Source organism: Lolium perenne, chromosome 6 (assembly GCF_019359855.2).
Source record: "Lolium perenne isolate Kyuss_39 chromosome 6, Kyuss_2.0, whole genome shotgun sequence".
Classification (NCBI taxonomy): domain Eukaryota; kingdom Viridiplantae; phylum Streptophyta; class Magnoliopsida; order Poales; family Poaceae; genus Lolium; species Lolium perenne.
Genome location: NC_067249.2, coordinates 36557201 through 36572642, shown reverse-complemented (window position 1 = coordinate 36572642; position 15442 = coordinate 36557201). Strand labels below are relative to the sequence as shown.

The 15442-nt window shown below is 44.0% G+C and overlaps 1 protein-coding gene across 1 annotated transcript in view; it reads left to right on the top strand.

Moving 5' to 3' along the window:
* Positions 1 to 1095: 1095 nt before the first annotated feature.
* LOC127318296 (putative protein phosphatase 2C 24) overlaps positions 1096 to 15442 on the top strand; it is a 36430-nt gene continuing 22083 nt past the window's right edge. The window contains exon 1 of the mRNA XM_071822084.1: positions 1096 to 1704. Within this exon, the coding sequence (XP_071678185.1) occupies positions 1096 to 1704 (609 nt within the window). The remainder of the gene's footprint in view (positions 1705 to 15442) is intronic.

Sequence of the window (15442 nt, the reverse complement as noted above, 5' to 3'; positions counted from 1 at the left end):
TTCACCCCTGCATATATCAAGAAGACTCAAGCGTCTAAGCTTGGGGATGCCCAAGGCATCCCCTTCTTCATCGACAACATTATCAGGTTCCTCCCCTGAAACTATATTTTTATTCCATCACATCTTATATGCTTTACTTGGAGCGTCGGTTTGTTTTTGTTTTTTTGTTTTTGTTTGAATAAAATGGATCCTAGCATTCTTTGTGTGGGAGAGAGACACGCTCCGCTGTAGCATATGGACAAGTATGTCCTTAGGCTCTACTCATAGTATTCATGGCGAAGTTTCTTCTTTCTTAAATTGTTATATGGTTGGAATTGGAAAATGATACATGTAGTAATTGCTAAAATATCTTGGATAATATGATACTTGGCAATTGTTGTGCTCATGTTTAAGCTCTTGCATCATATGCTTTGCACCTATTAATGAAGAAATACATAGAGCATGCATCTTAATGCAAACTGGACTAAGTGGATACGGTATGTGATAGAACCGGGACGCCCACGTATATGTAGGCCATCACTGCAGCCTTTTGGTCCCAGGATTTTTTTTAAAAAAACTAGGTCCCAGGTTTAGGGGTCTTACTAATCTATGAATGTAGCAAACTCATTTTTTGTGTTATCTCAAAAAAAAAACTCATTTTTTGTGTATGTAAATTATGTTGATGATGAACTAGCGATGATTGTAGTGTAAAATCTTCCACGAAACTATTGTTTCAAATATACAGTTTAGATTTTCAGGATCTGCTGTGGCGCAAGGTATCTCGTATTGGAAAACATTTTTCCAGCTTCCTGATCTGAAATATTCGTGTTAGGCTTCTGGATTATTTGTTAGAGAGTTGCTTATATTCATAGCACGGATACCGCATTGGACTTAGTTTAGTTCCAGTTTCCCCGTACGTGACCGTATCGTATACTGAGTACTTTAGATTTCAGACTCGGAAAAGGAACACCTCAAAACCTAAACGTGCTGCAGTCGATCTGCGCGTAACGGATTCACCAGGTTTTCGACTTGAGGCGAGTATATATATATATATATGCAGCGGCCAGGACTCCAGGAGAGCGATCACGAAGAGGAAGAGGAGGAAGGCCGGCCACAATGGAGAAGCTGGAGCAGATCCAGCAAACCCTGAGCGAGATCGACGATCGAACCCCCGACGCCCTCCGCGTCGCGTTCAGCCTCGGCCACCGCGTCTCGCCTGCGCCAGCACCCGGAGAGGAAGACCGCGTCGCTAGCTTCGCCGCCTCCGTGCTGCCGCCGCCACCACTGGTTTCAGAACTCCACGAAGTGCCTCTCGCATCGACTGCCTCCGAGGACGACGCGACGAATAAGGTGCTGAGGATGGAGTGGGCTTCCTGCTATCTACCGGACCACGACGAAGACGCACACTTCGGGCACGACGAGGCCGGCGTCCTCGGCGTGGCGCACGGCGTGGGATCGTACCGCAATCGCGGCGTGGACGCAGCCGCGTTCTCACGAGGGCTCATGACGAGCGCCTTCATGCACGTCCTGGCGATCGAGCCCGGCATGGCCGTCTGCCCATACACGCTGCTGGAGCGGGCGTACGATGAGACGGTCGCGTCCGCCGCGTCCGGGGCCTCCACCGCCGTCATCCTCTCGCTCGCCGGCGCGACGCTCAAGTGGGCGTACATCGGAGACAGCGCCTTCGCCGTGCTCCGGGGCGGCAAGATCGTGCACCGTTCGCGGGCGCAGCAAAGCCACTTCAACTGCCCGTTCCAGATCAGTGCCGGCGGGAAGGGGGACAGCGTCGCGAAAGCGGACGTCGGCGAGATGCCTAAATGACCTACACCAATAGCTCTCCTTTACATGCCATGACTCTGCCCTGCTAAACACCAGTGACCTCACCGTCGCCAATCACAAAGAGAAAGTTCTGGCCAACTGTATTCTGTGTTCCGTTTGTTAGTTGTTGTTAGTCTGATGGAAGGGATGTGGTAGGGCAATGCAGCCTTCCCTTCCGTTGTCACATAATTTCTAGCGACATGACGGTCGTAAGGAGCCACTGTGGCACCCCAGTTAACATACACATGGTCCCTAATTGCTAACAAACACTCCTGACCCAACCACTCAATCAGGTTTCAGAACTGAACATCAGGCTGCAAAAGAAAAAGAAACGCGTGCAAAACCTGGGATCTGATTCTCCTGGGAACCGGATCAAGCCAACAACCAGCTGGGCTAGGATCGATTGTGAGAAAACTACAGGAAACACAGTACTTGTGGCTAAGTTCTACGGAAAAAGAATCTACTGAAAAACGAGAACGACAGGTTAACTGAATAAAAACAGCGAGCTGGCGCATCGGCGACGGAACGATGACGTCGGCCACAGATCGGTGGCGCTGAGTTGTTCGTGACATGCTAAGGTGAAAACGAAGACGCAGAGGCCTCCCAGTGTGCTCGTACGCGAGTAGGTGTGCGGAACAAGATCAGCTAGTGCCATGGACCTGCGTGTGCTAATTAACTATATATGGGATCCCAAACAAAACGGAAGAAACAACTGACCCATCCCGTCCAAAGCATTCATCCATGCCGCCGCCACCTCGTCCTCGTCTATGACGGAGACCGCACGCTCCCCACGGGACACCCTCATGCATGCGTCCAAGTCACCTGATGGATAAACCAAAAAGTAGAGATCCAATCAGCAGCAATAAGTACACACCCGCTCAAGGAGAAAGATAGGGCATGACAAGATCTGGCATACCTCCTCTCCGATCCGAGAAATGAAGTCGGTAGAATGACCTGGTGGCGGTGACCGAATCGACGATGAAGTCAGCATGCCGAAGATTGAGTCGACAGAGTGCCCTCTCTCCTCTCCTCTCCTCTCCTCTCCGAGCAAGAGTCAAAGTCTAAGTCACACGCAACGCACGCGTAAGATCCACCCCTCCCAGTATATATAGAGCTAATTGGTTGAAAGAAGGGTAGGTTCGAATTTTGAGGGAGTGAAATTAGGCCGGAATTATCAATATGTGTTTCTAAGCATGGATGGCTGAGATGCGTACTACTCCCACGGATCGATGAGGTGGCACTTGAGAAACCAAACCTTCCGTATCTACTGAGGTGAGGAAATCATGGGCAGTCCAATTTGCAGGAAAGGCAAGAGCGTTGATTGAGGATGGACGCATATATTTCTAGCGGATGGAAGAAGTCCTTGTGAGCGATGTATATGGTTAACTGAGTAATAATGGATTGGTAAATACATGCTTCCTTCATTGCCTCACAAGGGAGAGAGAGAAAATTATTCTGATTCGATTGCTTCTTTATTTCTTTGGTATGAACTATTGTAATATATGTATGGTTGAAATCATCAAGCTCTCTAGGATGGATGAAGATGCAGATTATCCTGTTTGCTCTGCCTCAGCACCAGAAACTCTCAAATAAATATTTTACAAGCATTGCAGTTGACATTGGCGACTAAAATCTTGGTCATGCCACTAATTTTCTTTAAATTTAAAGGTAGTTAATTTTCATTCCTCAAATTGTGGCATACATGCCCAGGTTCCTTGCACACACAGGATTCCAATGAGTGACACTTCTGTGAACTCACTTTTCTACTAGTGAGTGATATCGCTCCAGGTTTCTACTATTACAGAGAAAACCACTCGAGGGGAAAACTCACTAGATTGGAAACTACTAATTAGAGCTACGGAACGCCCAACAAAGATATAAACACATTTAACTAGTACAAACAGTATCAGGTATCTCAACACAACTTTAAGATCCATGTAGTGCCTTCTCGATAATCAGACGAAACATGGAAGTGATAAACTATTGTTCAGTATCCAGGTTGTGGGCTTCCACTCTTTGCATCTATTGACATCCGCTTGCCAGCTCATCATGCTTATGCCACGCGCCAGTAACTCGGGCTCATTCCTCTGCTCTCCTCGAATGATTTCTTTGTGTCATTTATTGGCCACTACTCAATATGTCGGAAAGGCAGCGGATGGTAGGTTGGACGTTGGACGAAATTGCAATGCCACATTGAGTTAGCATCATGAATGACGACTGCGTTTGCGGCAACATCGGTGAAATTCAACAAAAAAGCGTACCTTTAGCAGATTTGAGAGCAACTGCTACACCTACCTGGACCTCCCCATTCAACGATAAGATGAATAGCAACCCTCGCTCTTACTTCTAGAAGATCGCAAGATGAATGTTGGTCAGCAGATACAACTTTCTAAAGTAATGAAATAAATGGATGTTTCTTTAATGACAACGAGGTAAAACGGATTATATGTTCATGCTATTTCTTGAGGAAAGTTTATGAATGGATGCTATGTCTAGTTGAGGCAATGTGCAAGCTTCACCATTCGCAAGCGGGACAAAACACAAGGCTGAAGCATTAGCAACAATTACGAATGCTCTTGGGTTATCATGTTCCTCAAAAGCTCAGATATCAGCTTTACCATTCGCTGGTTGACTAATTATATTTTTTTCGAAAGCTCTTGCTCATTATCTTCAGTAATCCAGGACTATAAGTCCTTCTCAATTAAGTCCACAAAGATGATATTGGCAATGTTTTAGCTCAGCTAATGTAGTGATTTAAGTTGGAGCTAACAATTCCTAAATAAGTAGGTATCCTCAACATAACAACACATGCATGTTGGAATATGTAGGAGCTAGACGATGCTATCTGCTTTACACTCTTCAAATTAAAGGAAAACGCGTACTCAGAATGAAAATTTGTAGATGCAGACAATACTGCATAGCTTTCTTTGGTATGCTGATACATAGTCACCAAGTGTTTCGTGACACACCTCAACTCTTTTAGCGTGTGTTAGTGGAGAAATCAACCATTAGGGGAGAAATGTAATCTGGAAATGGAAAATGAACAAGGCAGCCAATTAGAAGCTAAATCTTTTTTTGTTTCTCGAAAATGCACCATGATAGCAGAGGGTGTGTCAATCTATGATCTTACTTTGACTTGATTTTTGTACTAACGCAACTAATTTACTAAAACAAAGAACAATAGCATCATGAGGTGTAGCAAGCAACGTTACTTCGGAATGTGATAATCATGAGGTGTTCATAATTTCCTGTACTTGCGATGTCTGATGGCTGCAAAAGCATACTACGGATCATTCTAAGCATTGCAAGAGAATTACTGCTAATAGTATTAGAGTTTGAAATTCTAATCACAACCATCCAAAGTAGACTAATAACAGTGTGAACTTAATTACGAAATTATATAATATGAAAAACTTAGTTCTAGAGAATGTACTATACAACACGAATAGTAGGCATTAACCAGATTAATAGCAGCAAAACAACAATATCATGCCATGAGCAAATCCTAGAAACCATCCCACCACCACTATAATCTAAACCCGCGGTTCATCGGCTCGATGGTGGAGCACATCACAACCACAACTCCATGGATGGGGCATCACAGAGCACTAAAACAAAAAGGATAAAAACCAGAAACTGACCTAAACCTAGGAGGCAGGAAGGCCACCGTCGCCTCGCGCTGCCAGGCCAAACCTAGTTTAGCAAAATCATGCTGCCATTTATTATTTTATTTTGATAGTCAAAAAATTTGCAATGCATGTGCACCTAAAAGTAAACAACATATGAAGATCACAATCGTTCAGAAAACAACTGCCTAACACCAGCGTCTTACTTAAATCAAGAAAGAAAGCAGGTAATGCCATATACTACTGGTTAATCATACCGGAAAACACACCTGGATGGTACCAGGAAAGTACTATGTGTTCAAACATACCCTACCGGAACATGATTTTACCATGTGAAAAATAAATGAAGTAAAATACGACAAGAACAACCGACAAACACGAGGAATAAGTGCATGTTTTCCATCCAAGAATTAATGTACAACTCACCCAAGCATGTGACGTATTCTGAAGGAGGGTCTGGTTACTCGCCGGGTAGTACATCACCCAAGTGCTCTCCTTTGCGTTTGTAGCGGTGCGCGTGTAGATGCCAATGTCAAGAACAGAGCGTCATTCTGGTAGCTATAACTACAGGTGCTCACGCAACCGCCCTGGTTCGAGTCCTGGACTCGCCAGGTGCTTCTTCTATAAAACAAAGCTACCAAGGGCTAGTCCTTGCATTCCTTTATTCATTTATTTTTCTAGGTGCCGATGCCATTCAGCAGAAGCCACTCAAATATGCTCCCGGTTTCACAGGCTTCAAAGACCTACAAAATAAGAGAAATTTACACTTCAAGCAATTGATTTAAGCCCTAGATCATGCAGAGCAAAAAAAACAAAGAACTGATCGGGTATCAGGCTTTTGTAAGTTGTATATCAATCTGCAATACTCTTGGTGTACACAATACATGTATCTGGCCAGGACATGCATATTACACTTGAAATGCATCTGGAGAACCTCATCAGGCCGACACAAAAAAGGTGGCACAAACTACTTACATCATGTACCCTTGGTGATATCATCGACATCAAAAGAATCATAGGAGGTTTTCTCCTCATACACCTTGAGAAAATAACTTCAATTTTTATCGTGAGTGATAAAAAAGTGAATATGATCATCTTTCGGCCACAAATATGGGTACCTCAGATTCTTAATGCCTAACAAACACTACAGGGACACTTCATAAACGAGTAGCATAACATGGAGCATAAATATATCACAAGGGAAAGACACAAATTTGGCAGCTACGAGTTTAGCAACATTGTCAAATCAACCACGTACATGGAAACGACCAAAAGATTTCACAAAAAGATTAGATACAACATTAGATTAAAAAAAAGCTTAGGAGACGACTTCAAGCTACAGATTAACTAAAAAAAGATCTAATTCTCTTCTCTTGTCTGTTTTAGCTCATATTTGAATAACACCAGAATTTAGTTTCCCAAGAAAAAAGTGCACGAGACAATGAAAAGGGAGAGAATACCCTTACGCCAATCAAAACTTTGAAGCTCCCGGAAAATTTTGAAGTTTGGCTAAAGTAACTATACAACTCTACATAAATTCGCTTGGTAAATAAGAACATATAAAATTTCATCTAGTTAATTCATCTTCCAGTTGAGATTCTGGATCCTAACACCTAATCAACAAATTAATCGGTAAGATGATATATTGAAACCTGCACATGAATAAAATAATTAATACTGTGAAGGGGTAAACATTTCTGATAGTACCAGCGGGAAAGAAAATCTTACTATGTGGAATATAAGAACATACTTATAAATTGAATCAATCAAGGAGTGGAGAGAATAGCTAGCCACAATAAACTAACAGACTATGTAATGAGTAGTCGAACACCTCGTATAAATTCGACAACGGAAAATGTCATCTTCATGTAAAGGAAAGTCTGTTTCACTTCTAAAATTTCCAACTCAGTAAAATGAAGAATACCAGCTACAACCGAGAGAGTTGCCTCATGCAAGATATTCCAACAGAGAGTACAACCTCTCGCAATTATAGCAAAAATTCAGCAAGGCTTGTGAGAACTCACCCATGCGAGCAACAATCAGGAGATTGCCTTCTACAACCAGTAGAATGGCCAGTACCATCCCTAATACAAAATCTCACGGGTGAGGAGGAACAAACTAAGTACTCGATTAATGTTCCCAGTCATTTAGTGTTCAACATAAGCGTTACCATTTTCCATGTCCATTAGAGTTAAGAGAGGGATTTAGTCAATTGTCATTGCAAATAAGAACCACCAAGATATCATGCATAATATTGGAGAAACTTATCAAGAATAACTGAAGTACTCTAGCAGATGCTCTAAGAGGAATAAATATGTGATCGTGTGTTGTGGTATCATTCCCCAAAATATACAATTAGCGCAAGCATATCTCATGGAGAAGTACCGCAGCAAAGATGAGTTTTCCCAAACTACCATGAGTGAAAAAATTTCCACCTTTAAGCAAGCATGATGTAGTATGATCAATAATTAGCAAATAGAAGCTCTACTCCGCAATTTACAATAAAATTAAATATGTTAACACTTTACAAGGACACGGAAAGGAGAAGGAAAGAAGCAGAAACTCACATGAACCATGAGATGAAGAAGAGGCCACTGCTGCCATGGTGGCGGTGCTGTGAACTCATCGCCATCACACAACACTGAGAGGGGACGTGAAGCGGGAAGTAGTCTAACCCGCGGGCATTCAATTTTCTATGAGGGGCAGCAATGTGCGAGATGACAAGTAATTTTTCAGGATACCTGAAACCACCATATACAAGCATATATGATTTTCACAAATTCCAGCTCAACCAAGATAATCAGGCAAGCACGAACACATCCAACTGATGCAGAACAATTGAGGAGTCAATGACTTACATTAGATGTAGGTGAAGCCAGTGTGGTGCTTGAGTGTTTTCAGTCCAGATGTGACTCTTCTTCGACATTAGCTCTCAAGCTTGGCAGGGCGAAAGCTCTCAGGTAGCAACTGCAATTGTTTTGAAAAATAAGCCTTGATTTTCTTTATCATTTGCAATGCAAGAGTCACTTGAAATTACAATGAAGACTGATAAATTTAATTTCGAACAAGAAATATGAACTTGCGAAAATAAAAGGCGCATAAATCTAAGAAAGTAATTAGAAGCATTAGCTCTCAAGCCTGGAAAGGTGAAAAGGGTCTTATTCAACATTGCAGATGTTTTGACAAACATGACTTAAATTTATCATCATCACCACCTTTTCCTAGTAAAAATCAATTTCAATTAAATTAGTTATGCATTAATAAGTGGGAATTTATTCACAACAATCAGGTTACTATCAATATATGAAAACTAATTCTAGGGCCAATCATAGATCCTATGCCAATGCTTGTAGCTACTAGAGAAGACTATCATGCCAAAGTTAGAATAGTGTATAGCTACTATAGAGAAAGAAGTGGATCTACCAGAAATCTGAGCACCGTTCATGTATGAATGGCTAATAACAAGGTTTACATAGGAGAATCACCTATTGTGGAAGTAGAACGGCAAGAAAAACAGCAACCTACAACAGGGATCTACACAAAATATTAACAGAGTTGCTGCAAACTGAAGCTAGCATTTGTACCACAACAAAGCTAGGAAAAATCAAGACAAAGTCTGCACCAACAGAAACGACATAATGCTAATCCCATAAGGAACATAGACATACATGATTACTAGAGAAACATAGCCTAAATAGGCGAAGAAAAAAACACCAAGCACTACAATATCATATGAGTAAGCATGAAAGAAGATTTGAGGGAGCAAAACATTTGGACAGCGGCAGCGTTGCGGCATACACCAAGAGCTCGAGTTACCTTACCCCAAATAACATCACATGAACAACTATGATTCTAAATGGCAATAATCTTGTAACATCACATGCTATAATGAGCTACCAACAAGTCATGGTAGACAACATTTGTCCTCGACTGTCAGACTCGCAAGTTTTCTGTCTGACAAAACAACAAAACCAAAACACATCGAAATCTGCAATTTTCACTCCAATGACCAGGGCAGAAACAACTATAGACCAGTTAACTAAATATCTGGATTGATATTGTTTGGCCTCAGTGCTTTCTGGGTTTGCAAAAGACATCTCTTTCCACCCCAGATTCCACATAAATCTAGAGCAAAAGCAATGGAAGGGCTCACCTTGTTCTCATTCTTGTTGATGCCATAGCCGCTGTTGTATACATTTGATTGACAAGCATATGCATAGCAGTGTCACCGGCGCGTGTCTCCTTGAGCATGTTCTGGAACCACCGCTTGGTGCAGTCCAAACCACCTTGGTGTGCATGCAAATACACAGTCTATAAAATTACACTAGTGTACAAAATGATAATTTCAGCGAATGACTAAAGACATGCGTTGGTGCTAGATTTTATTAACATCTTTTTTTAACAAAGAAATCAATTATGGGCATTTAATTTATATTTCAAATCAGTGAACTAATGATCAAAAAGCAAAGAAAAATTTCTCGTTCACATTTCCCGTTTTAAAGGTTATACTTCCATGTGCACATAAAGTAATACCACTTTCATAGGAAGAAACATAAGGTAGCACCGGCGTAACATGAAAATCACACTAACCATTGAAGCCAGTAATACAACTTGCATAGAGTTGGTGGGTGTTCCTCTGAAAGTGGAGCTTCCGTTTACTCTTCCTAGTGACACTAGAAAACATATAAGATGAATTAGAAAACTAGGACAAGATGGTAGGGATTTCGATGGAGAAGATTTTACAAGGATGTAACTCAAGCTTATTCCCAGATTCCTTGTTCTGAGAAAATCTGGCGCCTCCAATTCTTTTGCTCAACACTCAAGAAATAAATCAAAAGAACTGAATTTTATATTTATGGCGTAAATTTATCTATATGTGGACGTAAAGTCTAAGATAAGTAAAAATAAGCCGCAACTGCTAAATAAAGCAGTGTATCCAAATTAAACAGAGTTGTACTGAATACGTAGAATTAATGTTGACGAACAAGGCAGAACCAAAAAGCGGCTGCATCGAGCAGCAATTCATTATAGTTGGTACCTTTGGATACCGATGTCGACGGGCTACTTGCTTAGGGGCAGCTCGACCTCCCTCCTACATGACGTGGAAGCCCCCAGCCGCGTATCCACGGCCTCCGAGCTCCGAGTCTGTCGTCGGCCGCCACCGCAAAGACGTCGGTCATCGAACATCATCTGCGGAGGATCCAGGCAAGCACCTAGGCTAGAATCGACAGCTCATCACCGAACACTGCCGTCCATCCTCTAGAGATAGTGCTTTCAGAGCACGACACCCATAAGCACCATCATCTACGGACTGTGTGATTCCTTTAACTAAAATGGTCAACTAATGAGGCTTCTTCTTATGGTACTTCAAGTGTTCAATTCTTTTCTGGGACATTTCTTTGTACACCTGCTTGAAATAAAATAGAGATGCAATCAGTAAGAATCTCAGCTTATGATCACAGCACAATAGTCAAAATGCTACATACTTCAACTAATTTATCTAAGCATTTATGAAATAAAATGGTCACAACTGAATAACCAAAACTACAGTATTTTCGCAACAAAAGTGGTGTTACTTAATCTAATAACAGAAGTTCACTAGCTGAAAGGTCTTACATACATGCACCTTATGAAGCAATTACACCAGGCAGAAAGAAGTGAACAAAAGGCATGAAATATTCACCCAAAGCCTAGCATGAAAGGAAAACTGCATCAGTTACACGAGTAGCACAGTATCAGTTGATAGACGATAGTAGAGTAAGCGTCAAACGATTTGTTAAAGGTCCTACGTACTACATTTGAACTGTATATAACTACTAGCTTAAATCATCAAACAGCAGAATCACTTATAAAAGTGAGCAAACGAAATTAAGGCCTGTGGCACTATACATCAAGAGAGATTATTTTTTAACATTTTCCATTATAAGCATAATAAAATGACATGATACTAGTATATACTACCTCCATCCCAAAGATTAAGGCTTATAGTTTTTTAGAAAAGTCAAAGCAAGTAAAGTTTAACTAAAATTTTAAAATAAACTATCAATAAATATGATATTTTGTAGATAGCACATGAAAATATATTTCATTATCTATCTAATAATATTAATTTTATATTTGACATGTTAATACTTTTTTATAAAAACTTAGTCAAACTTAACATAGTTTGACTTTCTAAAAAAAATATAGGCCTTAAGCCTTGGGATGGAGGTAGTATACAGTTGTCTTAATTTATACCAGCCACAACAGTGTGATTAAGTATCGCAATTAATACCTGCAAGGTGAAATTAAAATACGCACAACAATGGTAAAAGTTCCATCAAAATTGAGCATCTGCTGCTGGAAGGGCATTTGCTCATATAACTTACCGGCGCAAGGATCAAAACTTAAAAAATGTACCGGCCCTATCTGGCTCGCATGTTATCTTTTTGCAGATGTGGAGTCTAAAGTTTGAGGCAAGAGAAAAGGAGGGACTAAGCTGGATGGCGCACGAGCTAAGGGAGTTGTACGTGTCTCTGAAGCCAACAAGATGAGGCCCTAGGGTGTGCCTTCACCGGCCTTTGTTCGTGTCTCGGCATGTCTGTGGGGAGGCTGACCCCGTTTTAGAGCATCTCCAACAGAGGCTCTAAAATTTGGCGCTGTAAAAAGTCGTTTTCAGCGCGCTCGATCTAGATATAGCGCGCGGAGCCGACGCGAGCTTCGCCGGAGGCTCTATTTTACAGCGCGACCAACAAGCCAAAAACCAGCCCTTCACCAGAGGCTGTAAAATAGAGCTCCACAAACAAGTTTCTTCTACATACATGCAACAAACAAGATCAAACATGCCACAAATAAATCTAAAAAAATCAACTAAATCAACTAAAAATCAACTCCAGCGAGGCAGCTCCGGTGAGCTTGCTCCGGCGAGGCGTTGGAACTCCGGCCAGCAAAAGCAGCTCGTCCCCGTGTTCATCCCGTGGCTCTCCAGGTGCAGCCCGTCGTGTCCCTGCAGCCCGTGGCCATGACGCGGCGGGACATGGGGGAAGTCGGGCGGGGCGGCCCTGGCGCGGCGGCCATGGCACGGCGGCCCTGGCGCGGCGGGAGGTGGAGGTCGGGCGCGGAGGCCCTGGGGCGACGGGAGATGGGGGGAGGTCGGGCGCGGCGGGAGATGGTGGAGCGGGAGATGGGGGAGGTCGGGCGGGGCTGCCATGGCGCGGCGGCCCTGGCGCGGCGGGAGATGGGGAAGGTCGGGCGCATCGGCCATGGGGAAGGTCGGGTGGGGCAGGCCATGGCGCGGCGGGTGGCGGAGCTTGGGCGGGGCGTCCATGGCGTGGCTTGGCTTTTCAGCGTCTGTTTTCTTCCCGCGATGGAGAAATCAGTTTACAGCGCGCGCCAGTCGACGCATCAAATATAGCGCTTTGGATAGCGCAAACTACCGCACGCGCTAAAATATTTACAGCGCGACCTATCTTACAGCGTCTGCTGGAGGACCCAAACACGCGTTTGGCGCTGTATATTGACAGTTTTTTTAGCGCGCGTCCAGTTTACAGCCTCTGTTGGAGATGCTCTTATGTTGTACGATGTGCTTTTTGGTCGTTTTGGCGAAGCTGTAGGCCCAGCATGTGTTGAACTAAACCCTCTGGCTTTATTAATTTAAAGTTAGACATTTCATGCTACCTGTTATCTAAAAAAAAAACCTAGCTCTCGCATCGTTGGCACCGCTGTGTCCTCGTTGCCGGCACCCATCCTCGCCGGTGTGAAGTCAACCGTACGGCCATGCCAGTTCGACTACGCCACGCACCAGCAAACAAGCATGCCTCGACGCCACGGCTGCAAGGCGACGCCACCTCTCTCTCATGGACCATAATTTGGCGGGGTAGAGAGTGGGGGAGGAACTGGGGCGGATGGGAAGAGGTGAATCTGTGTCGGGGTTGGGGAAAACAAGGCGGCGGCAGAGGGTACGCCGGCGAGGTGATAAGCAGCGCCGACGGAGGTGTTGCAAGGGATTGGAGATATAGGCAAGACAGGAAGTGAGAGGCGAGAGAGAGAATGGGAGGAGGAAGCAGCGGGTTAGGGTTGACTGGGCTTGTACTCTCTCGGCTGGACCTTGGCCCAGCAAGCGCACATATCCATTTCTCTTCTCGTCTTTGTTTTTTTCTTACAAAGGAAGCAGTGAGATAACCAGATCATAACTGATACAATACCGTATGCTATTCATCCAGAAGAGCAAATCTGCTCTTTTGTTTGCTTACCCTCAAATAGATTCCAGGTCGCGGGTTCGTTAGTGAAAAACATTGTGTTGATAACGTTTTTTTTTTACAACGCAGAGTTCGGACTTGCGAGTTCAGTTAGCTGTTAAGCACGTCCAGGCTACAGTATTACGGAAACCACATGACTTAATGTATGAGTTCTAAAATTGATGGAGATGACTTGGACAAACATTGTAATCGTGCATAGCTGAATCTCAGGATCCAATCAGACTTTTTAAATTGATGGAGATTAAGTTTTATATCCATGGAAACTGACAAAGTTCAGACTTTACAAAGTTCAGTTAGCTGCTGGCTATTTATCTATTTATTTTTTGATGATCCCTCATTAAGCTCCCTTAGTATATGGATGCCATCTCCTACATAGTCATGCTTAAGATCCAATCAAGTCAAATGGGAAAAGGATACTTACAACAAAAGATCAGAAAACAAGAAGGCACAACCTACGTACCCTGCTTCGCAAGTGGTGGACGACGGCGAGGACAGGAACATACATGCAGGCATCTCCGTTTGCACCTCCAGCAGCTACCGACATATCCCCAAAAACAAAAAAATGGTTAAGCAATATACCCCAAAACAAAACAAGCCTAGGTGACACCACCACAATTACAGTGAAGTTAGATCAAGAAAACACAGAGGTCTTCGCATCATGCGTCTTGTCCGCCGACATGGCCTTTCCGGGACATGCCGTGCACCACGACTGTGTCCGGCTTCTGCCGGACTATCCCGCCCGAAAGGTGCATGACATATGCTACATGGGACTCGTGATCTGAAGATGACGGAGTTTGTGGTGGAGGAAGAACACGGCTTCGTTGGAGGATGAAGAGCAGAGCGACATTGTAGGGAATTTATAGAGCGAGGGCGATCGACTATGAGAAGGAAGGCGAGCGGGGAACGCGCACAGACGACGGATGGGAGCACGATCTGCGTGACGAACCCGAGGTGAAGCGGCAGCCATCAGATGGGGGAGTGAAGGATTGCCGGATCAGGGCTTTGCTGCCGCTGGTTTTCAGGAGAAGAAATCCAGAAGGCCGCGGCATACACGGGATTTTAATTGACTTGCTTTAGCAGCGGAGATACATGGATTTCTTTCCTATCTGCAACATGGATCGCATACTGTATGCATGCATGTATCGATCCTCCATCTTTGTTTACTAATTGGAGTACGTTGTGTATGCATGAGTGTTGAGTGTGCCCACGCACCGTATCAAAACTGATGCTTCTAGCATATACATTGCCGGCTTGCCGCCTTGCCCGAGAGGGTAGGAGGAAAGAGAGGGTAGGAGGATGAAGAGGTTGCAATCCAGTTGCAAGATCGATCGGTTGTAAAGATTTCCTTGTGTGCTTTGTATTCCTCCTTATATACGCGCAGGGCATAGTAGTTCAAACAGTTAGCACCATACTTTTATGGCACAGTGCATGCCATCATGCTAACTTGAATATTGGCCACCGGAGGACGGGGTGGCAGCTGCTCCGTGTTGGGGCCGCCACGACCTGCTGCAAGAGCTGGATGGCCTTCTCGAGGCCAACCCACTTGGTAAGCTTGTCCTGCTTGGACAACTCCATGGCGCGCGATGGCCGCCTCCTCCATGAGCTCCTCCTCCTACGTCGGCTTGTAGTCGAGGTTCTCATCCTCCGGTGGGTCCTTAGCAGCGCCCTGGAAGTGTGACAATGCACCGACAGCCAAGGCAGCGGGCCGACGTGCCGGAACCGCGGTATTGCGACCAGTTAGGGTGGGCCTGGCCGCATGGTGGGGAAGGCGTACCCCGGCCA